We start from the raw sequence: 26,305 nt of genomic DNA on the forward strand, positions 1-26,305 counted from the left end.
AGCAGAGGGTTAGGAAGAGCAGAGGAATGACGATGCTGTTGTGCACGACGCTGTGCCTCTGTGTAAGCCTCAAGGGAAGCTTCACTGACAGCCCCCGGTGAAGGTTTTTTGGTTCCACAAAGCCAGAGCCAGTCCCAGCCATGTCCATCTCATCACCTTATCCTTCACCTGCCTGGAGCACAGGCTGAGGGACCCGAATGTGCATCCGCTGCAGCACTGGGAAGGTATCAGCTATCTCTGGGGCTGCAGCACGACGTGCAGCCCAAGAGCCACCCATCCTGGTTCTCGCAGAGCAGAAATGGCTTGAAGAGGCTGGAGGTGCTTCAGCAAACAAAAATACAGACATATGGGAGCCTGCTTGGGGGAGGAGAGGAGCCAAACCTATTCAGAGGCTTCTGAGTGTCTCTGCACAGCATTCAAGTTTCTCCCGACAGTCACAGAAGTGACAAGCTGGATTTCACCACCGGGTTGCCTTGAACTCTCCTTTCTCTGCAGCGCAACCACGGTCTGCTCTGCACTGCTAAAACCTCCTTGAAGACACCCAAGCCTGTGCTCTCTTTCCAGGGAAGATGACAGTGGCAATTTCAGAGCCTTCAAAACAACAGGAGGTATTTTCAGCGGGCAGAAAAAAAGACGCAGGCAGTGACATTTAATACAGCGCAGGTCTGATGTGAGCCAGGCTTTTGGCGAGCGAACGCTCCCAGTACTCCTGTGTCCAGTGGCAGGTCATTCAACACGCTAAAAGGCAGGAGAGACCCCTTTCGAGGGGTTCCCCAACACTCCCAAAGATGCCCTCATTGCTGCCAGGGCCGCGGTCCCCCAGGCTGGCCAGCCGTGGCCATGGCAAGCTGAGAAGCACCTGCAGGACTCCCGGTGGTCTCCCAGGGGGGCTTCCTCACTGGGCCAACAAAAGCTGGGTAAACAGGAGGAAGAAGAGGAAACAGGCACCAGACACAATCCAGAATCCCCCGAGAAGGGTGGGCTGAGGGTGCCAGTAGTGGGGATGGAGCCTGGGAGCCGTGTCTCCACTCGCCCTGCTCCTGGTTTGGGCACAGGCTGGCCATCAACCCGTGGAGACCACAAGGCCACTCCAGAAGCGAGACCTTGGGTCCGGATGCTGTCTGCCAGGGCTCTGCATCCCACCTCCTCCCATCTAAGCACCCCGAGCAGCCTCTCTCTGTGACCATGGCATCTCCAGCCTCCTTCTGACAAAAGTCTGAGTCCGATATCCACCTCGCCGCAATGCCTCCGCTTGCAGGACCCAGCTGCTGACTGCCACCAGAACCCAAACGCCACGTGCTGCCTTTCGGAAGGACAGATCCGAAACAGCTCAGACCTGCCAGTGGTGTATCGGGCCGTTATACTGGGGCTGGCTTGGGAGCTCCCTCCGCTGCTGATCGCTGTCAAGTGGGCATCTTTCGTGAGCACTAAGTTCACTTGGGAAGGAAAACGGAGCACTGAGGAGGATTCCCCCTAGGAAAGCCACCAAGAGGGTAGAGACCAGCAGGTGCTTCGTGACCCCAGACAACCAGACTGAGGAGCTGCACAAAAGGCATGAGTGAACCCGGTGAAGGGGTATCTCTAAATGTATTTAACGAGCTCATACATTTGTAGAGTACATATATATAGGTATAGGTATATATATGTGCATACACATAGACACACAGGCGGAGGAATCGCCACTGTACTTACATCATTGGGAATGGTGAGTTCATGAGTACTGGCCGGGGGACTGGCATCCAGACCTGGGCATATGCAAGGGAAAATGGTTACAGCTTGCAGCAGCAGCGCAGCAGCGGGTTGCTGGCACTTCCCCGCAGCAGTCGACATTGCAAAGGCTGCATCCTGCTCCGGGGCCGGGAGGGGAAGGGGATCACACACTCTGGTACAAGGAGGAGGGAGACGGTTGCTACCTGCCTCATCTGGAGTGGGCTGCCACCTTCCCCTGTGCCCCTCGACCCTCGGTCCCCAGGTGAGACTGGCTCTGGGGAGGTCTGCGCAGCACAAGGCTGCAGCCTCCCCCGGAGGGCTGGCGGGGGTGGGAGAAGGAAGAAACCCTGTAGGCAGGGTTTCCATGCGCCCACCAGCCCTCCCTGGGTACATCGTCCTTAGGAAAGCAGCCCAGCAGCCAAAATGCTGAGCTGAAGCCAGAGCTTGCTAAGACACACACGCTGACTGGACTTGGGACCGACGGTCCCTCTTGGAGCAAACAACATGCTGGTGAAGAGCCTGCTTCCCTACAAAACCACGTGGAAGCACACTGCCAGCAGCAAGGAGTGAATGCAGCGGGGTGTTTCTTCCCAGCTTCTCCCTCCTTCATGGTGGGAAAGGCTGCAGACCATCAGGCACATGCAGCTCCACGTGAGAGCACGGCACAGCACTCCTAGCCGGGTTTAAGCCTGCTTTTCCCACTGGTTTCCATATTAAATCACCTCATTGCTCAAGTAGGGACATCCTATTCCAAATCTGTAGGACAGAAGCTGCCTGGTAGCTAACAGGAATTTGCAGCCTCTGCAGAAAAACCTTATCTGTATAACGTAAACTACCAAGAAAAACCTTATCTGTGTAACATAAACTTTTAAGAGCAATGTGCACTAGAGTCCAAAAGACTGCAATGTGTGTTCGAGCAAAGAGAGGAGGAATAAAGGGAGTGCAGGGGAAAAAAAAAAAGCAGCAGGAGACAGGAACTGCTGTGCTGCTGTGGAACAACTCAGCTGCACTGAGCCCTTGTTCACAAAAGCCCCAAGGGGCTTGTGAACCCCTGGGAGCACCAAGCATCTACTGCAAGCCACCGCTGGGTTTTGCGGTCTGTGCTTCCCTCTGCACTACACAAGAGGGGCTCCGATCAGTTCTGAGAGCAACAACAGCCTTGGGTTTGACACCCAGTGGGTGCAAACCGATGCCTGCCTGGGTACTGGACCTGCCCCAGAGGGTGTCTGCTGACGGATGTGTGTTCCCGAGCACTGCGCCTCGGCATGCAGGCAGCACGCTGGACCCCTCGCGGGAGGTCTCTTGGACCCATTTCTTGTCAGGAACACAAGGAAAAGCAGGGGATGGGGACACAAACCCAGCCCTACCTGCCGTGCTGGCACCAAAGCCTGCACAAAATATCTCCTGCCCGCATTTCACGCAGCAGGCAGTGCTCAGTGCTGGCTGCAGAGCACAGGGCACAGGAAGGGGCACTTCACCAGCGCCTCATCCTCCAACCAGTTCCCAAGCCACAGCCTGGAAAAACTCCTTCCCCCTGCTCCCTGGAGCTCTCCACGGATGTTCAGTGTCCTCCACGCATGTGCTGTCACCTCCACACCTATTTCCCACCCCAGCCCCCCCACTGCCTCTCCCAGCTGCATTTTGGGGCATCGCATCACCCCCTGCATCACCACAGCCGTAACATCCTTCTCCGTTACTGGGGGATTGCTCATTTTGGGATACTGGGATTCTCCCCTCTGACATGCACATCTAACCCCTCTGGATGCAACATGGGGAATCACCGTGTTCGGCCAGGTCAGGATTAATGCCATGGGTGATTGCAAGGGGTAAAGTAGGGCACACAGAGAACAAGGCTGCGCAGAGACAACAAGAAATCTGTTTTTGCTACCACCTGGTGGGGTCTATTTCCATGGTCTACGCTTGCTTTCCCGGTTGGGCGATGCCCCCAGATGCTTTCGAGGCAGGCAGGAAGCGCACCCCGGCACGTTCGGGAGGTCTGGCTCCCCTCGCTCACGAGCCTGCAGGTCTCTGGATCATCCCCCTGAGCAACAGCGGGGTATAAAAGCATGTTCAGCACATACGGATGAATGTGCAGCTGCCAGGGACATTTGAAATGGAAATTTTTCCAAGATTACGGCCATGCTTCGTCTCCTTGGGGTCCTGTTCCACTAAAAATGCAGCTCTCCTTGAACGGCTGAGAGACAGCTAAAATGTTATTTCCATTCCCACAAGCATTTTTTCTACTGTTTCTGGGCGAGGTTTATGCAAAATTAAATGGAAGAATAAGGGCGGTGACCCTGATGTCTTTCCATTACGGAGATGGCAGCCATAGACAAACATCAAAACCCAGGTAAGGAACTAGAGGTGCTTTTCTTCGGGCGTGCTGCACGGAGGGAGATGGCAGGCATGGTGCTGCCTGGTCTCTACCTGCCCACCAGAAAGCATGCTCACTTCTCCACAAACAAGACGATTTATCCAGGAGCACAACAACGGCACAGTCCTACTTCAGAAGTACTTTTCAACAGCCGCCTACTGATTTCCCTGTAGCTTTGTGTTTTACCTGATGATTGGCCCATCAGATTTTGAGCTTCTTCGGAGGAATGTAAGGGCAGCTTTTCTCCTGAAGAGCAAAGAAGAAACAGATTTAATGCTTTTGCCTTCGAGGAGATAAGCAATGTCACTTCATCTAGGAAGCTCAAAATATGATGAACATTTACTGTCAGAAAAGGCATTTCCATTCGGCACCTTGACCACTGAGCAAACGAAGGCGCTTTCAGCATCGCCATCCCCTATGCTCTATCTGCTTCCTAGCTGACCACGGGACGCAGCGCAGGATTTGCAGGCCAGGCTGGTGAGCCACGCCAGCTCTGGCTGTCCTCCTGTCACTGCATCGCCTTCCCACTGCTCTCCCCAGTGCTGTCCTGCCCTGCTCCATCCCGTGGGCACGAGGGCAGCATCCCTCGCCGGCGCCGTGGGGATGTCCCAGGGGTCCGGACGGGCACACGACGAGGGATGCTGCCTCCTCCGGGTGGGGAAGGGCGGTGCTGGCACTCGTCCTGCTGCTCAGAAAGCCAGCAAGGCTGGAAGCAGAGCTGGCGTGCACAATCACGTGCTCAGCGTGCCCGTGAGGACCGCAAGCCCTGCACTTCCACCTAGTCTCCCTGCTAACCTATCCCTGTGGACATTGCAGTTTTACTGGTCCAATTCGTTTCCATTAGATACAACGAGATCAGAAAGAGAGAGAAACTCTACAGGTAAGAAGAGAAGGATATCTAGAAAGGGCGTGTGGGTACGTACCAGGGAAAGCGGGGGTGGTCTGTCCAAGGGGAGTAAAGGGGGTTTGCTGCATAGCCAACTGGTGGAGCTTGGTCAACTGCTGAGGGGTAGGAGGGACATTAGAGCTAAGAAGGTTATTGTCATAGAGTACAACAAGTCACACCAAAAATCAAGAACAAAATTATAACGGAAAAAAAAAAAAAGAAACCAGGAAGCCATGTATGTTGAGACATGGCAGAAACAACACTAACAGAAGGACTTGGCCTGGGTAAAACGCAACAGAGCCCAAATCTTTTGCAGAAGTGCTTGGCCAGGGTCTGAAGTACAATACCAGCAGGAAGCCCATTCTTAGCTCATCAGACATTTTGGTTCCCTTGCTGCATGACGAGCTGCTAAAGCAGCGGCGGGGCTTTTGTGCAAAGCATTTCCAGCCTCCACCTTCCTGTGCTGGCTTTGGCCAGCTGCTGCTCACCGCTGCGTGGCTTTGGAGCAGAGGGGGCACCTTGGAGGCACTGCCCGTGTGCCGGCGGCACAGAGCCCTGCTGGCAGTGCCACACCGTGAACACCTCCCCAGCAGCCAGCGCTCTGGTGCTGCCCTACTGGTGGGGAACATCCGCAGGAGATGGACAAACCACCTGGCTCCATGCTGGCTGGGAGATGTGCCCTGCGAGCACGAGCCCTTAGCAGCACGGGGAAATGCGGGCTTCAGCCATGGCCAGTAGGTATTTCAGATCCCTGCATCCCTTGTTGCGCTGGGTATCTTTTTGAGCCCCACCAGGAAGCGGCTGCAGAGAGGATTTTGGCTGGAATACATTTTGTGCTCTGCTTCGCTGCTCCAAAACTTAAACCAAAATAAAACTAAGGAGGTGGAGGTGAACAGGTCAATTTTAGTGGGGAGCAGCCTTCATCACCTCCCGCTTGCTGGTTTCACTTCCACACCTGCTGCTGTTTAATTAAAGAAATATCACATTCTCTGCAAAATTAAACCCAAGTGGAGCTCCTCATTGCAACGAGTCCACCTGACAGGACACCACAGGGAGCCTCCTGCATCTTTGCCACCCTCCTGATACTGGGTGAGGAGAAGTGTGCTGGGGAGCTCTGGGAGAGCCCATCATGTCTCCCCTTACTGGGACAGAGACACACAAATCCTTCCTATAATCAAAGCAGCACGTTTCTAAGAAATAGTGCTGATAAAGTGAGTACCCCGGGCAGTGCTGAAGCCCTTCAGGAGGCAAAACTCCCACTGACCCAGGTGGGTTTTGCCAGAGGGAGAAGATCGAGGCAGGAGCTCACATTTTAGCTTTGGCATTTGAAATGCTGTCACGGGTCTGCAAAAGGGAGCCACTAAACACAGAGACCTGTGAGAGCAAAGGCATTGCCCTGGAACCACGGTCAAGAGCAGTTTCTTTGCAGAGCAAGTATTTAAAATGACAGATCCTCGCGAGAGGGCTACAAGAGGAAGGATGGTGAGCACGGCCCTTGCACGCACGACTTTTTCCAAGTCTCAGCAAATCTGCTGGGAGCAGGGCAGAGAACAGTCAGCAAGGCACAGACACTGTTTTTCCAGTGCTGATTAAAGCCTAAATATTTTCAAAGCACTGTGTGCACTATTAGGTTTTCTAATCCTGTCAGACAGAGGGGTATAACAACAAGGAAAATGCTTGCTGTTTGCAAAGGAAAACTGGGACAAGGAATATAGTGAGCCACCCTTGCAATATGCATCCGGATTTATCTTCCGCGCTTGGAAGCTAAAGTGAAATGCACATGAATGAGAGGATTTCTGAGCAACAGTTACAGGGGGATATTCAAAGTATGCGTATTCTGGCATCACGTGGAAAGCCAACCTGCCCTCCACCAAAACCAGACAAGACCCATGCTCCTCCACTGGGAGCAGGTGCAACCCTCGCTCCTGCGAACAAAACCCAGCCTGCAGAGCAAAAGCAGCGCCAAGTCACTCCCCGACACCAAGGGGAGCACTGCCTGCCTCACCTCCTGCTCAGCTGAGCCAGAAGCACTGCACCGACTCGACACCCAACTCTGCCACCGGCTGGAGGAACACCAAGCCGCGACAGACCCAGCCCAGCCAACCTGCACCTTCTATCTGTACTCGTGGAGGTGCCAGCAACCCTTCCCTACATGTACCCCAGCAAACGCAGGGCACCAGAGCAGGCCATAAGCAGGGGGTTTCAGCACGAACAAAGCCCAGCCCTGGCACTGAGTCACCCCAGAGAAGACCCCCCCCAAAAGCACACGTCCCTGCTCACTGTGCGCTGACAGAGCTCTCACTTTTTCCCCATCCCACCGAGACACCTCCGTAAGTCATTGGGTGACCAATGTTTTAAGGACAAGGAGGGAATGGAAGGGAAACTCTTAATTTTTTATTTTTTTTCCTTTCTTTGCTAGTTTTGATCGTTTTGAGGCACAAAATGCATAGAGTGCGTTTTGTCTCATAACAAAGGGATAGCACTGAACATTGCAAACAATTTAGCATCAGGCCAAGTCCTCAGAATTAATAAAGTTTAGTGCTAACAGGTTAAAAGGCTCCTGCAGGTATTACAGATACTACACACTGCCAGTTACTTCGAGAATATGCTATTAATATTATTGTCTAATATTAATATTATGTGAATTAACAGTAGCATGCAGGTGACATAAAAGGGTGTAAGAAAAATGAGGGTAAAACTCACATCCGGGTGTGGAATAGCGTATTGTCCCTGAATCGTGTAGGCCTGCAAGAGAAAAACAAGACGTTAGTAGAGCTGGAAGGAGGTGGTGGCGAAGCCCTGCCTGCCCTGGGCTTTGCTCCTTGTCTGACGGGGGGCAAATGCTGCTTGCACACAGAGCACACGCTGCTCCCAGCAGCCACCAGCAACGCAGGCTGGATCTGGGGCTGGAGGGGAGGAGGAAAGAGCGTTCCCCCTTCCCCTGGCCAGCCCTGAGGAAGAGGTCTGGCTCTTCCACAAGAAGCAAACAAATCTTCAAAGGTCCCAGGTCTGCGTCAAGGAGGAAGCCAAGGCTCTGGCAGGCTTCGCTGTGCAAAAGCTGCTCATCAGTCGGAGCTGTCTGTGCAAGGGGTGCACAACAGCTTCACCACTGCCCTTTGCACCTAAACGTGACTTTGGCATCCTAAAAAGCAAGCCGGTGAAGGGAGCCTCGCCCTATTTCAAGGTGCACTGCTCCCAGCGGGTTCTCCATCTCCCCACCTCCTCCAGCACTCTGCTGAAGGCGATGCGCAGATCCACGCGGGTGCTGGCTAGGCTGACTGCTCACTGGTTTTACCACTGCTTGTAGCAATCCCTCCTCTTTTGTAAGCAACCTGAAAGTAAGCACCGCTGTGGGTAAGAGCCACGAGAGCACCCAATGTTTAGGACTTAACCAGCTAGCAAGGTGCATCCCACTAGTTGACCCATTATTCATACAATTCTGAAAGAAATGGTGTAAGAGATGGACAGCACTTTATAAAGGGAGAGTAAAGACAGACAGGAAAAAACCAAAAAGAAAAATAAATCCCTGCACCTCATGAAAATTTTCTGCATTGTTTTGCAAACAATGAAGTGTTTAGTGCCAGGAACAGCCCCAAAAGCCCAGAGGAGGGAGGCAGAGCCCTGTGCGCAGAGCCAGCATCCCTGTGGGATGGCACCGGCGCTCCCATGGTGATGGGCAGAGGGGCTCTGGGAAGCTCAGCGCTTCCTGGCAGTTCATTTACGCCTTTGGGTTTTGATTAGAAAACTTGATTAGAAGCAGCGAATTAAAAGGCAGGGAGGCATCTTCGGCAGATGCATCTCAAGCGTCTCACTCTAGCCCCAACCGTGAGGAGCTGCCAGAGGATGTGTGGGGCTTGCCCAGGGTGGGCAGGGAAGAGCTCTGATTCCTGAGGCACTCGCTGCCTCCTGCAGCATTGCCTCTGTGTGAGACACCAAGCCCCAGCAGCAGGAGAGGCGCTGCCCCCTTACTCTCCCTTTTCAGAGGATACCACTCACAGGCAGCTGGACCCAAAGCTCTTTCCCAGGGTGGCTGCTCAGGCCACACGAGACCCGTCCCACTGACTATGAGATGCTAATTCAGCACGCTGCTTTGGGCTTGCCCTTCTGCTACTTCTTGCAGACGGGGAGGACATGAAATAGCTTGCACGGCACTGCTCAGAACACACCAGCTGTAGCTCACGCAGAGAAAAGTGCTGCAACGTCTGCACTCAGAGCGCTTGGGCGTGGGGGAGAGGGAGCAAATTTGGGGGGTCCCAATCCAGGCAGAAAGAGCTGGAGCCAGATGTGCCTGGAGATAGGGAGATCAGTGAACAACGTGTTGGCTTCCTCTGGAAAACCAACGGGTGTCACACACACAGTTTGCACACTTCTCTTGCTGGGGGGTGCAGACTGGGGGCACCGAGCACATCTTGAGTCCTCTCCTGGACTAAGGGTGGCCGCCAGGTGGAGGAGATGACCATGGCTGGCACCAGGTGACACAGGACAGATAACGGGCCAACCTGAGGGTGCTCTTCAGGATTTAAGCTCATTCCTGACTCATTTTAAGGAAGTTAAATGCTTGTTACCTTAAATGAGAAACGCATCAGCAACTGGGAAGACGTGCTGCATGTGCCATGGGAGCTGATGGCTGCTGAACAAACTGAAACCTGCTGTCATCTCCAAGGGTTGCTAGAAACATCGTATCTCCACTACAAGCCTTGATCTAGCCAGGTTTACCATGGCATGACGTCTCCAAAGGCAACATGATACAGGCTCTCCAGTGGACATCGATGAGCCCTGTCCTTGCAGTGTGGGTTCCCTGCTGGTGGCACCGGATCAGCCGTGTGGCAGCAATGGGGACGACCCTCCCTGGAGGCTGCCCTGGAGAGGCTGGGAGGAGCCCAGCTCACCTGGGAGCGATTTGCAACATGCAAAGCCACTTTAATTTGACTCGAGAGGCCAGAAAACAGGATGCTCTGGCCCATCCCCATCCCCAGCATGCCCGCAGAAAGCTTTTGGTCCAGCTGCCGTGGCGTGACACGGATGGGATGACACCATGCAAGTCAGAAGGCAAGAAACCTGAGTGCACTAACGGGCAGCGGCTGGTGCTGCAGTAAAAGGCTGAGGTTGGCAGTGGAGGCTGCAAGCGGGTCGGCTCTTACCTGACCACCTGCAAAAATGACAGGGGTGGAGGCGGGCTTTGGGCGGTAGGGAATGGTGGCACCTTTTGGTGGGGACTAGGAAAAGGGACAAGGAGAGGGAGAGAGAACATTAGAACAGCTTTTTCCTGAAACAGCGGCAAAAAGAGAGTTAGAAAGCACCCGACGGAGCACGGGCCTCCGCCCCGTGCCTCCGGGGCCACGGCCAGCAACACCCGCACCAGGCAAACAGCATTTCTGTACAGGAAGACATGGGGGAAATGGGCATTTAAATGGGAGGAGGAGGACACCCTGGGGAGTTCCCTGCCGATGCACAGCACTCTAACACTTCCTGGACCTCTGCTGCGTCCCCTGCCTTTGCTCTGCTCTCCACAGACCGAGCCTCCTGGTCTAGGCTGATGCCAGTCTGCGAAAATGGTCTGAGTCCTCCTCAGATCCCCCACCACGACCCTCAAGACGCAGGGAGATGTGGAGGGACACGGCGTGTCACTGCAATGCCAGGCGCACGAGGGCTGGGCTTTCTGTCTCCGGATGCCACGAGCCTCCTCCATGCTTTGAGTCTGAACAGGTGAGAACATCTCAAGTTGAAGGGACCCAGGAGGGCCGTCGAGTCCAACTCCACGCGTGTATCAGCAGCCTGACCAGCCCCACGAGACACCTGGAGCTGCTGCGTGCCACCGTGAGCATGGCTCGTGAGCATCCCACCCAGATGATGCTGTCCGACCCCTCTTGTGTTCCTTGCTTCAGGGCTTTGGTTTCTCACTGCCCTGCTGGCCGTGCAGCAGGCGCTGCAGAGCGCTGGCATCGTGATCAAGACCCGTGCCCCATCGGCATGGGCAGCAGGTGAAGCCCACACGCTGACCTCGGCACGACACGTGGAATCTCCTAACCACGGTTCTCTCAATGTTGGTTTACTCTTAAACACAACTAACAGTCCACAGAGGAGACCTTGGGAGATTTCTGGGGATCATGAGAGATTTCAGATCAAAGCCTTCTGATTCTACCACACGTGAAATGGCTCAGTTGCTGCTAATAGGTAAGGAAAGGCAATATAAATTACACTATCTTGCAGAAAATTTATCACTTTCCTCTACATTCTTCTGTACGTCTATCTGTAGCCAAGCATCATATTTAAATCTTCACACTCAGTCCTATTCTGCAGGCAAGCTGCATGATCAAAGCACAGCGTGTATAGCCACAGACCTGCTTTTTCTTTTACCGCACTACAAATCTTGGAGGGGATGAGCAAGAATTTCTTGTGGTAAGATAACTTAAGACATAAACATTACAAGGAGCGTATCTGCAAACTGTTAAAGCTGGGGGACTTGCCAGACTTTGGACTGCAAGAAAAAATAATGCTTTTTTTCTTTTTCACATTGCTGAGCCAGGTAGAGGAGCTGCAACCCTTGTTTTTGGTTGGTGAAAACAGCAGCCACCCAAGACCACACAACACACACCGAGAGCATCACCTGAAGCCCACCTCTGCCACAATAACCTGTAGCCACTGCATGGCTAAACCCATGCTCCCCTAACAGCACAGCGTGTCCGTGAGAGCTGCCCAGAGCCTGGGGGGCTCCTCCTTGGGGAGCTTCAGGAGGCGCTGGGACCTGGGGCTGGGCACCCTGCTCGGGGTGGCCCTGCTGGAGCAGGGCTGGGGCGGGTGGGCCTGGGGGTCCCTCCTCATCTCAGCCAGTGTGGCATTCTTTAAAACAGGCTCCTCCTTGCCACGACGGGTCTGTGAGCTGCCCAGCAAAGCTGAGGGCCCGTGCCTGTCTGCTGCTGGGAAGCACCGGGAGTGGGGCTGTCACGGTGCTGTGGCTTTGGTGGGCTCCTCCTGGACCTTCTCCAAGGCTGCAGGCGTGGATGTGGGGCATGTGGCTGCAGTCAGCCCCACCAGTAAGCCATCTGTACAGCAGCATAGCTCCACAGCAGAAAGTATTTGGGAAGAATTTCTCCCAGTAAACTGCACCCTGACCACATGTCCACGCGCTCTGTGGTCCCTGCTCTCCACCAGCCTTCCTCACTACGTCCTCCCCTCTGCCTCACTGGAGCTCAGGCTGGCCGGCATGCCCACAGCTCCCTTCCCTCTGCACCCCCTCAGCTGCCCAGTGTGGGAGATGCGCTGGCCACCTCCTCCCAGCCTGCCTGGTATCCTCCAGCAGCCCTCTGTCCCGAAACCAGCTGGTGCTGTGACACAAACCACCTCCTTCAAGCACCCAACTGGTTTCCAGCTTGGCACTCTAGAAATAAGATGTGAACACGGTGGGGAAAACACACTGGGTGGGTTTCAGACGGAGGTACCAGGAGATGAGAGTGGTCTGCTAATGCGTGGTGAACAGTGACAAGGACACGCTCCACAGCTGGCAGCGCTGTTGTGGTGCTGGTCGGGTTTTATCCTATATACTTTACCCCCTTTGTTACAGACTGTACCTCCAGCATCACCACACAGATCTGTTTGACACACTGGATAATTGCGTCGGGTGTCCCCGAGATTGTCACTGCCCGCTCCGTGGAGTTGGGCAGCATGTCCCCCGCCACTTGAACCTGAGCACCTGTGGACTGGAGACAGAAAGAGAGAGAAGGAGCAATCCCGATGCTGAACCCGTCTCCCTGCAGCCAGCTCCAGCTCCGATGCCACGCGCCCCCAGAGAGCCGCAGCTGCCCTGTGCAAGCGGGGATGTGGCAAGTCCCAAGGGACAAAAGCCACGCTGCTGCTCCTGTGCCAGCTGGACCGTCCTGGGAAGTGCCCGGCACATGATGCCAGCATGAGGATCCCTTTTTCCAAGGCTGCTCCCATTCCCCCTTGGCTGCAGATGGGCGCCGAGGAGCTGTGGCTACATGCAGGGACTACGGCAGGTCTGATTTACCTCCCTGATTTCCTTGATCTTGGAGCCTCCTTTGCCAATCAGCGAGCCGCACTGACTAGCTGGCACGACCAGCCGCAGCGTCACTGGAGGTTTACTGGTAGCAGTGCTGTTGCTCATTGAGTTGGTTATGTCCTTGGGAAGGAAGAGCACAACGCATCAGACCTCGTTCCCCAACCAGATGCCTGCCATCCAGCCCAACCCAAACACTCTGAGCCAGCAAAGAGGGGTCACGTCCCCCAGACCCAGGCTGATCCCAGTTCTTGCCCATTTAGAGCTGCCTGGACCAGCCGAAAGGCTTTGGGACCAGGCTGTGCACCAGCTGAGCAAGTCCAGCGTGGGTTGGAGGTACCCAGCTGCACCGCTGGCCCCAGCACTGGGCACGCCTGAGCTCTGCTTGCCCGGTGGGTCACCACGGCTGGATGCAGGACCTTGTACTCTGCCCTCCCGGGGCAAGGGGCTCACATTTCTCACCTCCTCGAATTTGTAGGCGATCATGGCAAAAGCCTTGAAGATGGCATCGGTGGGGCCGGTGATGGTCACAATTCGCTCAGGGCAGTTTCCTTCCGAGATGTTGATTCTTGCCCCGCTCTGCAAAAAAGAAGGGCAGCCCTGGAGCAGCCACAGCCAGGAAAATTGGGGGGGATGTGCTGGAGGCACAGCTCTTTCTTTGGGTTGTACCCTGCCTGCCCTGGGAAGGCTCAGCACACAACCGTAGGAACTCAGAGAGCTGGACAAAAGAGCTCAGCGGGCAGCCAGCTTGGGTGTCCTTGCAGGAAAGCTGAATGTGGAGTCACAGCCACACATCTCTCACAGGGCAATGAGCCTTTGGGACAGCTCTGGCCATGGTTCTGCATGCTGCTGGCCCTCCCCACTCCTCATCCCTCCGTTACAAATTATTTTATGGATCCATGCTGCTCACCTCCTCACGCATCTTCTTCACGGTCTCTCCTTTCTGAAACAAGAAGCAGAGACACAGGTCATCATGGCAATTCATGACGTTCACCTTCAAAACAACCTTTCCAAACATGCATCTCTCAAATACACAGCAGCACAAATATTTGGGCAGCTCTGTGGTGCTGGGCCCTCCATCCCCATGTGATGGGTGAGCTGAAGAGCTGATGCTCCAGGCACATCCACCCCTTCGTAGCCCTGCTCTCATGTCTGTAAGGCACGAATCAGACAAAATAGCACAACTGCAACTTCCACCTTCCTTTCTGAGTTTCCTTTTAGGAGGAAAACTGCAAGGAAACGCTCAGGAACTGGCCAGAAAGCCATCCCACATAGCCAGGACTTTACAAACCACCATGTCAAGCACCACAATGCAGAGCACCTCATGAAGCTTTCCGCACAGGATAAATTGTGCCTTGAAGCCTCAGAGGGACAAATTTAAACTGCATCAAATTTCTTAACCTTCCTTAATGAATCTATTTCATTTACATTTCCAAGCTGATGACAAGCACCTATTCGTCACCAGAGTGAAGCAGCCAGGAGTTGTACTAGACAAGCTGCTTTTTTTTGGGGACTTTGGCCTCTCTGTGGGTATCTCGCCGTTGCTGTCATACAAATGCATTTCACACTGACCCAATGTTTAAGGGACATTAGAGGATGAGGCGACTGGCATATACCCCGTCAGAGGCAGTGAATGCTGCAGGTAATTCAGAGAGTGTCTAAGTACATGTTTAAAACGTGTCCTTACCTTTCCAATGATGCTTCCGACTTCCTACAAAAGAAAAACAACAAACACAGCATAAATGACGCTGCAAGATGTGAAGATAACCCGGGCAGGAGAGGAAGGCAGGATGGCACCCCTCCCGGAAGCTGTTACCTTGCCGTGCATCAGCAGCCGGATGGTGAGGGTGACGTTCAGGCCGCCTTCGGAGACCTTTGACTCCATTTCCTACCGGGGACAGGAGACGGCGTTAGCGGGAGGGGAGCCCCGGCGCAGGAGGAGGCAGCAGCACAGCCGTATCACCTGGGGGCAGAGGGGGAAGGATGGGTATGGCTCGGACAGGCCTGTCCTTCCTCACGGCTTCGCCACCACCTTCACACAAAAGCCATGGCAGGATCAAAGACCCAAGTGCCTGAAGTGGCATTGCCAGATGCCTAAAATGAAGCTGCGCCCAGCTGAGCCTGTGGATGCAGCAGCAGGGAGCTCCTGCAGCCCGGCCCACGATGGAGCAGCCTGGCCAAAGACTGACTGTGGAGTTGGGACTTTAAAAGACCCAAGACACCAACCCAGTAAAACAAAATTCACCATTCCAAGCATGAATGGATGCTCAGATCTGGACCAGTGGGTTTTGTAAAAGCCAGCTCTTCAGTTACTGGGAAACGCCCATCAGATCCCAAGAGCATGGAGAAGGAAGGACCACGATGGTGCCTTGATTACCAAAATTCTCTTTTAACATCCAGGTCTGTGGGGTGGCACTGCGTCTGAGGAATACGTGTCATTTCCAGCCACACATGCCTTGCATGTATCTCACAAAACCTCTGCCAGTTTCCCAGGCACTGCCATGTTCCTTTCCCTTTGCGTTCTTTCCTTTTCCTCCTCTGCCCTCTAGAGGGAAAAATGCCACTGGAATTTTGGAGGCAGGGGGACAATAAATCACAGCATGGCAACAAATCCTCCCTCTCCTTTCCTGACAGCTCCTCAGTGGCATCTCTGCACAAGGACCAGGCACATGAAATGTCTCCTCAGCCTACTGCATGGGGAGACTGGTCCTGTGTCAGAGGAAAGTGCCAGCACCCTCCTACGTGCAACGCTGCGAGATTCGTAGCAATTCTCCTCCATGTTATTTAATCCCTTAGTACATGTCAGATGGGAGATTTTTCATCCCTGTCACAAGCATCTGGCATTTTCCTTTGCTCATGCAGGGACTTATTTGGCCAAAAAGTGTCCCTTACGTGTCCCTTTGCCTTCACCAAACGCCCTGCAGCGTAGCCACTTACTGCTGCTGCGTCTGCCGCCCCTTGCTCCCCATCCTTTGCTCACATGAGGGACCCCGAAGCTGGCTGTTATGTAAATGTTTCCAATTGATTGAAAAAGTGGGTCATGTGTTAGCCAAATGCTCCTGGCTTTAAGATTTATCAGCATTATTAAATTAAACACGCTTCATGCTCCAGCGAGCAGGAAAGCTACATTGGCCTTTTCTTAATCATACTAGTGAAAGGTAAGTCTTTTATATGTGAGTTCATAAACGCAGTAGAAATGATGGGAACAATAAAGCAGAGGCATTTATTGTGTACGTGTGTCCCCCCTTCTTGCCCCCGCAACGTTGTTCATCTTCATGGACAAAGTGCTGAGAAAAAAATCTCCCCCTAATGCCATTTTGAGCATTTCAGAGTATTCTCAGCCCAAAGAGGCTCATCTCCTAGGACCCTTCCTCTTCACAGGGCCAGCAAGCTCTGCCTAGTTCATGGCAGAATTTCTTCAAAATTGTTTCTTTGTCCTTCCACCCGAAAGCCCTGAGGACACCATTACGTGCAGTCTGAGGGATGAAGCAGACAAAGAGCCCAGCCCCAGCCCTAGCCCTGCGCACAGTAGGTGCAGTCCTGTGGGGGTCAAGGACATGGCACCATGAGACCAAAGAGCAGAGTTTGGCCCTAAAATGGAAGACACACCCAACGCTGATCTGTCCCTGAACATTTTTCTAAAGGATGACCCCATTGCAGAATGAAATAAGGGTTTTTAAATCCATCTGCGTTTTGGAAGAGGGCTTAGAGAAGGCATCATCGACGCTCAGAACAACCTTGTCCTTCGCCTCTCCTTTGGTTTTGAAAATAAATCTACCAAATTCCAGGCATTTTTCTTAACTTATCAGGAATTCTCATTGGCTGAAAAACAGCTCATGCACCAGTGACCAAGCAAGAAAAGGAGGAAAATGGAAGCCTAGAGCAGCAGGAGGCCTGCTGCCCACCCCCCTGATACAATCTCACTTTTCTCTGTGCTAGTTTTTTTGGAGGTCAGATCAATTGCCTAATTTAGTGCTCTTGCCTTCATGCTTGATGATACACCTCGCAAATATAGAGATGTTCTTCAAGAAGGCGCAAAATCTAATTATTATGAAAAGTCTGAACACTGTGTATTAATGTAATTATTTAATTTAATTAATTAAAGACCATGACCTTTTTCATGGTTGCTTCACGTCCCAGCCCTCCTTGCAGGACAGACACAGCACGTGAAGCAGAATGGGGGGGTGGCTGAGCCCTGGGCTGGGCTTTATTTATTCTCCAGCCTGCTTCCAAGAGGGAGCTGACCCCTGCTGCTGGTGCTGGGGCAGCTTCCCCTGGCAGCCCCCTGTTCCCGGGGTGCAGGAGCAGCAGCCGGCCTGTCAGAGGGGGTGGATTTGGCTCTCACAAACGGGGCCCACCGTGGAGACCTGCCACCAGCACTGCTGCTGCCTGCAGAGCCCAGGGCCAGGGCTGTGGTGGGGGGCTCTCTTCCCAGCCTTTCAGGTCAAGGGGTCCCTGCTCAGTAACCCTCTTTGTACCACTGCAAAGAGGGAGCGGAGGAAAGAAAACACCTGCAACCCCCCTGACGCAGTGTTTCTTTTTTTTTTTCCTTTTTTTTTCCAGGGATCTATGAAGAAGTAAAACTACCCTTGCCCTAAGCAGACACCTTTTTTCAAGTCCGTTCTCAAGCCCATCTTACAAGCTAGATGAGAAAACTACAGAACAAACAGAAAATATGCTTGGGTAATCTGCACTGAAGTCACTTCTGTGCCTCTGGGACCAGGTCCTGCCAGAAGTCAGATGCATAAGGTAGAGTTTCTTTTCCAGATTCCATCATGGAATATTCTCATCAGTGTTACAGAGATCAGATTTCCCAGCTTTATCTAGGTATTTATTCTGAGGGACAGCAATGTTTTGCTCAAGCTGTCTGAAAACAAACAGAGAGGACAATTCGGTGCAAAAACATCCCACAGGCACAACCCACCCCCTCCATGAAAGGTCTGGATGGAAAGTTCACAGGCACTGCCAAGTAAAACTCAAAAAATCTCTATCATCCCCGTCACCCATTGCATGGCTTGCAGAAAACCACCCCTTCCTGATGGGTTTGTTCAGTCCTGGCTGCCAACCAAACTCCAAAGCCTTGGAGCCCCGTTGACCAAGAGCCTTTGCAGATGCATGCAGGCGAAGCACGGGGTGGCCACGGCACTGGTCTGCACGTGGAGGAGATGCCACCTGCCCAGGCACCACATGGAGATCCTGCTCTGGAGCATCTTGGTGGTTGCTCAAAGGCAATGCCAACCTGAGGAACATACAGCGTGTTTCATGGTCTCTTGGTGCTTCACGAGTCCCACCAGCAGGACGCCAAGCATTAAAGACCCAGGGCCCTTCAGCACACCACCATAATCTACATCAAGGCCCATATTTCCAATGCACTGGCCAAGTTTCGTGTTGGGAATTAACATCTTGGCCAGAAAGTCCATAACTTGAATACATTTTCCAGCATGAGGGAGGAAATGTTTAAAAACCTCTGACCTCTCAATACCTGTTTCCTAAAACTCAGAGCAGCATTTTCTGACACTTGGGAACTGAAAGCCAAGCCCTACATGTAGAGAAAAGCAGGCAGAAGGAAGCCCAGGAAAGACAGTTTTTCCTGACATTTTATGCTTTCTAGCTTGCTTTCCTGAGATCTGCTTGTCCACTTCGTCCACTTGCTTAAGCAGGAGCTTTCTCCCCACTCATCTCCCTGCAGCTTGATCCTCCCATTAAGACCTAATCCGGTGATTTTCAGCATTGCGTTTTAGCAGCTGGGGGCAGCGCGATGCAGCGAACTTGGGATTATGACGACAATACAGTCTGTCCGGATCAGACTGGGGATGGAAGGAGCAAGGATAAAAATTGATGTGGGAGAAAACCAAAGTCTAGTACTCAGTTGAACCCAGGCTCCAAAGGGAAATGCATCAGCTACTGGCATTGGTTTGCAATACAGCTGCATTCACAGCTGCTGCCAGTTTCCACAAACAGGAGTCATTTTGATTAATGTTTCTTCCACTCACCAGCTCCAGTGAAATTATGTTAGAAAATTTTAACCAAAAAAAGAAGAAAAAAAAAAAAAGATGCTGCCACTGTGGCTTGGTACATCAGCCATAGTCTCCCAGCTTCTCACCTGCCCTTGGTCTTACCAGGCATTACAGGAGATGAATCTCCCTACTCTTGCCCTCACAGCAGGCATTTCTGGACACTTCATTCTTGGTCACCTGTTCTCCTTCCCTTGCTCTGCTCCAGGCGATGTGTGCCTGCTCACGGCCCACGGTGTTACTCGTTGGCTGCTGATGAGCAATTACAACCTGCCTTCCCCTCCCTGCACATGTGCACCACGGGGTTCTTCCAGCCTTACTCACCTCTAAATTACCTCAATTGCTACTGCAGTGAGGCAAATGTTCCTTCCTCTGCACTCACTGCTCCCTGCCCTCTTCTAGCTCCTCTGCCAGTCAATGCGGTGTCAGCACCATCACTGCAAACAGCTCTCCATTTCCTAACCACTCCTTACCTCCCTTCAAGCACAACTTGCTCCCCACATCCTTCACCCTCTAGAGAGCAGGGCTGGCTGTTCACACTGGGTGACCCTCCAGGGATAGATATTGCCTCTAGACATTGGCCTTAGCCAAAGCCCAGAACCATCTGGTGCGGACACCCCTTGGTGATGGCCATGGCCCCAGCCCCGCCGTGGGCTCAGCTGCATCCCAACCAAAGGCACTTCTCTGCTCTCAGACCAGCCCCAAGGCTGTTTATCCTGTGTGTGTTCCCTCCTGCTGAACCCACATTAAACTGTATGTTTTTGGTGGTGTTGCTGAGCCTGCTCCTGGAGCAGAGCTTGACTCCTAAACACCTCCTCCATTTTTTGAGAAGGAAATAGAAGAGACTGTCTGTACAACGTGCAAACCCTCCCTAGGGATGCTCACATCACCTCTCTTTTATAATGATTCTTACTCTAAATTTCGTGCATTTCAGAGTGATTTCTGACCTGATTGGTAATCCAAGAGGAAGAGGAATGCAGCACCACACACCCCCAGCAGAGACCTGTCCCAGGTGAGGAAAGCTGGTGCGTCTGCCACTAAGAGCAGCACCAAGCCCTAGCTCCTGCCACTGGGCAGTGGAAACCTGGGCAGGGACATCCAGGAGGACTCCTATCTGCTGGACACCGTCTGCTTCATCCTGCCCCACCAAACCAAAGCAGTTAACACACATCAGCAGCAGCTTCCCACAGAAGCGTAACCCTGGCACGGGTGGTACGTGGATGTGAAGTCACACATAAAAGCAGAACTGGGCCCCCTCACGCTAGTTGGAGTTAATATCCATCGTCTCTGATGCAAGCCTGATCCAAAGAGAAGTATTGGCTTGGCTGCAATGCCTATGCCATTACAGTAACCTTTGGTGTGAAGGACAGCAAACAAGCATCAGCTTTTCCCTGCCAGTCACCCCAGGATGAAAATTGTGCATGAAATGAGGAAATAATAATTTCATCCCATGTAACAGGCCAGAAGGACTGCAGTGCATGTCTTTTGCCTGGATTTATCCACAGAAGACATAAAACTTACAGGTTTAAGTGAATTACCAGTTTTAGGGAAAATAACTCAGGTACAGCAACTTAAATCTATCCAGAGACACCTATAAGATAAAGATGCTCCAAAGCAGAGGCTAGACACACACTAGTGAGGGAAATTCAGTGTAGTGGGAGCAGGCTACCAGAGGCCTCCGTGCAGCACAGAACGCCCCAATGGTTTCAGGGCTCATTGATAGTGCGGCCCTGTGCAAAATGATAAACTTGAACCCGTGAAACCACCATCTCAACAAGCTGAGAGATGATATGATAATGGGTCTTTGATGAATTCATTTCATTTGGACCAAAATGAAAGCCCTCTGTCAGCCTGGGGGGAGTGGGTGGGTGGGAGCAACACGCTTTAGTTCTGTCACTTCTAATTCCCCCTGGTAGTTGCTTTTGGAATAATTTGCGAGGAAAAAAAAAAGTACTTCTGGTGAAGGTTAAACTGTTAAGTATACCAAAGATTTCAGCCCATGGGGAGATGAGCCAGGGCTCTTTGCACTACCCAGCTGGCTTTATTACTGCTCAGTGACCAAGAGCATCCTGTGAGACTTCTGGGTGCTGGGTGGGCTCGAGACCCCTTGTACTGAGAAAATAACATCTCCTCTGATAAGGAAGGTGACTGTCTGCACTGGTGCATGGATGGAGCCACTGGGAAGGGAGTCATGCTGCAGGGATGCATCTTATTTAGCCTATTTTTGGCCCCAGGTAAGGAAAGGGAGTGAGGAGATGCCACCTCACGCTTGGAGATGCTATGACCAGACTACGTAGTGGTCTGTGAAGAGCGCTTTGATCCACCTGACCCATCTTGGAGGGTCCGTCCAACACACACATCCCACAGGGGCCTAGCACCAGGCCCCACTGCTAGGAAGCAGGCATTCATGGCAACGCTTTTGGACACACTTCACTTTGGTCCAACACACTCCTTCTCCTGCAGTCCTGCCATGCAGGAGAGCTGCCAAGCGCAGACACCACAGCGATGCTCTGGGAGGGCCCCTTCCTCAGCAAAGGATGCCAGAGCAGCCAACATTGGAAACACAACCATCCAAAGACTGCAGGGCAAGGTTATTAAACTGCAGTCTCCTGTGTGCCATCTTCTACATGCCTTTTTTTTCAGGAGAAGGCCGAAGGACACTCAAAAGAGGACGCTCATGGCCGTAGGCCCATGATGGGTGATTGCAAAGCAGGAGAGGCCACGTGGTGCCGCGCAGAGCTCGGAGGACACACAGCTTGTCCTCCAGCAGCCAGGCAAATGGGGGCAGCTGAGAGGAGACCACCTCTGGAGCCACCGGCAGAAAGCAAGAGGCACATTCATCCCACTGCTGTGCCGGGGACTGCACGCAGCCTTGAGGGGATAGCTGAGTCCGAAGCTGACCTCCCGTCCCCATCCCTCTCTCTCCATCTCAGCCCACTGTTTTGGGCTGAAAATCCCAGAAAATTGGGGACAGGGTGCATCTGCTTCCAGTGCATCCTTTGAGACAGATGATGCAGCATCTCCCCGCAGCTCCCAGCTGCAGGCAGAGCAGCAGGCATCCTGCACCCCTGAGCCGTGCCCCCCCTCACTCCCCTCTGCCACAGCCTGCTGGCCATGCTGGCTTTAATCCCACAGGCAGCATCATCCCAATAATTTCTCTCCGTTTTCAATCTACTGATCTGGGGGCAGCCCACAAATCTCTTCATCCTGCTAGCACAGCAATCTACTGCCTCATCTCATCCCAGCTCCATTTCCCTCCCTAATCCCTGGAAATAGGGACAGGGCTCGCAGCGCGAGGGCTGCCCTGGAGGGGTCTGTCTGTCCAGGTGCTGATGGACAGAATTGAATTCCTCCATGGTGCTGGCTCTCAGCAAACCCAAACCCACGTCCTCCACAGTGGCCAGAGATGCTCTGGCCTCTGGGCAAGGAACTGGACATTGTGCCCGTGCCTGCGGTGGATGCAGCCCGGCAGCACGGCTCCATCCTGCGCTCGCCGGTGAGGAGGAGGAGGAGGAGGAGGAGGAAAGGGAGGAGGGTGGCCCTGGGCAGCCGGGGGTGGATCGCTGCCGCGCCGTGCTCAGACCCTGACAGCAGGCTCCAAAACTGTCACTCCCGATCTGTTTTCACTTCAGCTAAACCTCAGCCTCGATTACGATCAAGGAGAGCCGTGTTTTCCTCTCTCCTTCTCCCCGTGCTAGGTCCTCTGTAACCTCGGGTCCAAACATTGAGGAAGCCGGTGCATTGGCTGGGCTGGGGAGCAGGGCTGCTGGGGAGGGGGCCACGACCACCCCATCCCCAAAGTGTCCCTCCCTGGCCTTGGCATGGCAGGGCTGGTGCCCTGCTCCTTACCGTTTACTCCTTTAGCAAAGCCTGAATAACATAAATTAAGACAGAAGTGAGCACGTGCATGATCACAAGCACTAGGATGGGTGCATTCAGAGAGAGGCAAAAAAGCAAAAGGGAGGAAAAAATTATCTCATTGCCTCAATAGTGGTCCCCCATCTCCACCATGGGACAGATGAGGACCACCAGGACGAGAAGTGTCGGTGGTGACCACCCGGTGGAGCTTCCTGCAAGGTGTCAGAGCTGTTTATCTGTACAGGCGCTCAGGACCCCTCCGCTTCCACCCCAAATCTCCGCACGCAGCAGAGGACAGGGTCTGCTAGGGCTGATCCGCACAAAGAGCACTGCTGATTGCGGCAGTGTTCACATTTTCTGGTCCTCCTCACCAAAATCCCGCGGACTCTTTAAGACATATTGAAGGGCAGATACAGACAATAAAATAATCTTAAATCAACTTAAAAAATAACCTTGTTCTTTATCAGCAAAGTTTTTTCCCCAAAAACGTTGTTTTCTTCAGAAAGAGATGTCCTTTAATTCAGCCGGATTAAGTGAGCATCTCTGAGATTTGTTACTCAGGAAGAAAGACCTTAAATTTTGCCTTTGTATCTGGGAATAATAAAAATGTTTATACAAATTAATCCATAAGAGAGGGGGAAAACGTCTGAGATTAAGAGCTCCAGAAATGTTACTGAATTATTTTGGACTTAAACATGAAACCCCAAATATTACGTAAAACTGCAGTTTTCCAGGGTTGGGTTTCTGTATCAAAATGCAGGCTAGCATCTGCCTTTGCATCTGTCAAAACAAAGGTCAATCACTGTATGGAAACTTAAGCACAATGCCCTTCATCCACTGTTTCTGGTTTATTTTTAAGCCAGACGTGACTTCCGAGTAATAAAATGAGATTTTCTAATATGGTTCACATTAAAACTACATTATCCCAGAAAACTCAGATTACAAGACAAATACATCTTGAGAACATTTTCCCTTTATAATAAGGATGTGATATTTTGGGATTTATTTCAACGGCATTTAAGTCCTCCATAACCTTTGAAACTAATAGCTCACTTTAATGCTTATAAAGAAATATTTTAAGCAAATAAAATGCAACAGGAAAAACGCAATGGTATCAAAAACGTAGCTACCAGAAGTAAAATGGTTATCCAAAGACAAAAATTTAAAGAAAAAGAGCGAGCCTCACGATAAAAGGCGTTCCTATTCCCAAATCCAATTTCAGTGCATTTCCCCAGTTCAGGAGAAAAAAAAAATAATCATGGAAATAGAACCAAAACGTAAAAATTTAATCAAATAGATTTGGAGGTGCTATGACATTGACAAACCAAGACGCAGTCAACATCTATGTTACTCCAGCATCAATTTCTTTAAGCCAATTTGATTTCTGCTTCTCCCACCCCGCACACACCCATAGCCAACGCTGCCCAAGGCACGCACTGCTAATCACAGAGGCGAGGGATGGCTGGAGGTTCCAGTTAGCGCAGAGACAGGTACCCTACCCTGCGATACCATCTTCTAGCATTAGCCGCAAGATGAAGGCGAAATTGAATTTCACGAAAATAAAAAGCACTCTGCAACAAAGAATGACAATTCTGCAAAACCAAATATTTTAGAGGAGACTGGAGGGGCAGTCATTAACTTAAGTCATTAACTACCTTTCTCCCATGGTCCCACCTCCGTCCAACACGGAGTTTAATTTTCTCTACTCAAGAGATTCGCTTACGAGATTCGCTTAAGAGCCTTCTTAAGGGTTCAAAGTTCTTTTAAGCCATACCGGAGCTCCATACCTGCCTCATTTCATGATTCTTCACTAATTTTCATCTGTGGGAAAAGTTGCACACGGCAGGTGGACTTCCACCAACACAATCTCTTAAATCTTCTTACCTTCTCCAAAGAGCCGCCTTAGCGCTGATTTCGCGTGACGGGTCCGCACAGATGGCCACTCTTTTCACGTTTGGAAAGGATGAAAAATGCTACGGGGAAAAAAATCCCAGTGATCTTTTGCTGTACAGCGCAGAGGGCTCCAAACCTCATTGGCCCTGGGATGGCAACCACGTGGCACGGGATGGGGAGCACGTGACCTATTTTCTCCCAAATCCCTTGGATTGCTGGAGAGGGGGATGCACCAACCACTGATGCTTTTGTCGTTTCAGTGGGCTTTGATTTTCTTTTTATTATTTTTTTTAAAGGCCACTGAGCAAATCAGGTTGCCTGGAGGCGATGAGAACAAGCCAGGCAGCGCTTTCAACATGAAGGGGAAAGGAGCTCCGGTACGAGATGGGTGCTGGGGCTCTGCCTGTGAATAATGGGGAAATTTGGAGCCATTTGGGCAGGGTATGGGCCAGGGATGGTGCCTGTGGGAGGGAGGAGCATGTTCAGCTGCACACATTTGGCAACTGGCAATTAAAACACCCAGCTGTGATGGAAGGACCAGGTCGAAACCCTGACTGCGGACCCCAGATCTCAGCTGGCACATCCACTCCCTGAGCCTCCAAGGAAAGGGGTGCGTGATAACCATTTCATAGCAAAAAAAAAAAAAAGACCACCTCATGCCCCTGCACTGCTCCTGGTGGCTGCAACCCTCTCCGAGAGCCAGTGCACCTCCTGCCTCAGAGGCAGAGGGTCAGCTCTAACAGCTGCCTTGGAAGAAGGACCAAGAGGCTCGGTGCCTGGTAGTACTGCACACTCCTGGTGGGGCTCCTTCTGCTCCCCCCACCACATGGCCACGCCAGGCTCAAAGAACACTTCAAAGTCTCCCCCACAAATGGTCTGGGAGCTGATGGAGCAGCACTGGAGCTTGCTCCTTTCTTCTGGGTGACTGGAGAACAGGAAGTGTTGAGTTCCTTTTGCCTCTAGGTTTTCGGGTTCACACATTTAAATTAGGTGCTGTTCTTCTGCACCAGCCCACTAGAGTCAGGACGCTCATTTTGAGGAGGAGAAAAGGCATTTCTGGAACCTAAGACATATTGTTGTTTCTCCTACTGGCTCAAGCCCACAGTGTGGGTCAGTCAGAAGCTGCATTTGATTGCATCTGAGTCCCACCTGACAAACCCTTTTATCTATGCTCTTATGCCAATGACACAACTGTCCACCACCACCACAAATGGAAGGCCCCGAGTGAACCCACCTCTGGCATCAACACTTGAATTTTAGCCATGTTGCTTCTGCGAAGTAGCTGACCCCAACCAGCCTCTTGCCCAGGGGCTCGAGGCCTTATTGTCTGCAGGTGGAGACACCAGATCAGTAGGGTTTTGAGTGAAATCCTGCCCAGGTCGGAGGGTCACACTTCTCCAGACAGACAACAGGACCTCTTACTCCAACATGAGCCGAGGGATCACCTTCCTTGCTATCGCATACTGAGACGCAGACCCCTGGGCCCAAAGCAGCCAGTTCGCCTCCCACCTAGCCCCGCAGAGCTCCTTCACGGCCCCCTCACCCTCCTCAGCACT

General features: G+C 52.3%; 1 protein-coding gene and 1 long non-coding RNA gene across 43 annotated transcripts in view; one reads left to right on the plus strand and one right to left on the minus strand.

The window, feature by feature from the left end:
* Window positions 1-26,305, minus strand: part of PCBP3 (poly(rC) binding protein 3) — a 44,801-nt gene that overhangs the window by 7,982 nt on the left and 10,514 nt on the right. For 10 of the 42 annotated variants that reach the window (XM_027462114.3, XM_027462106.3, XM_027462137.3 and 7 more), the window contains 11 exons: window positions 14,801-14,872; window positions 14,672-14,695; window positions 13,895-13,927; window positions 13,447-13,563; window positions 12,976-13,107; window positions 12,518-12,667; window positions 10,043-10,186; window positions 7,674-7,715; window positions 5,008-5,086; window positions 4,271-4,330; window positions 1,693-1,745 (listed from right to left, as the gene is read on the minus strand). In XM_027462114.3, the coding sequence (XP_027317915.2) occupies window positions 1,693-1,745; window positions 4,271-4,330; window positions 5,008-5,086; window positions 7,674-7,715; window positions 10,043-10,186; window positions 12,518-12,667; window positions 12,976-13,107; window positions 13,447-13,563; window positions 13,895-13,927; window positions 14,672-14,695; window positions 14,801-14,872 (906 nt within the window). Of the gene's footprint in view, window positions 1-1,692; window positions 1,746-4,270; window positions 4,331-5,007; window positions 5,087-7,673; window positions 7,716-10,042; window positions 10,187-12,517; window positions 12,668-12,975; window positions 13,108-13,446; window positions 13,564-13,894; window positions 13,928-14,671; window positions 14,696-14,800; window positions 14,948-24,740; window positions 24,830-26,305 lie in introns of all 42 variants that reach the window. The other 32 variants (XM_027462131.3, XM_027462140.3, XM_027462115.3 and 29 more) reach the window with 21 other exon arrangements.
* On the plus strand, window positions 9,536-11,645 carry LOC110353639 (uncharacterized). Its single transcript, XR_011810721.1, has 2 exons — window positions 9,536-10,019; window positions 10,484-11,645. It is a non-coding gene; the product is annotated as an uncharacterized lncRNA (long non-coding RNA).

The sequence above is a fragment of the Anas platyrhynchos genome, chromosome 7 (assembly GCF_047663525.1).
Source record: "Anas platyrhynchos isolate ZD024472 breed Pekin duck chromosome 7, IASCAAS_PekinDuck_T2T, whole genome shotgun sequence".
NCBI classification, from domain to species: domain Eukaryota; kingdom Metazoa; phylum Chordata; class Aves; order Anseriformes; family Anatidae; genus Anas; species Anas platyrhynchos.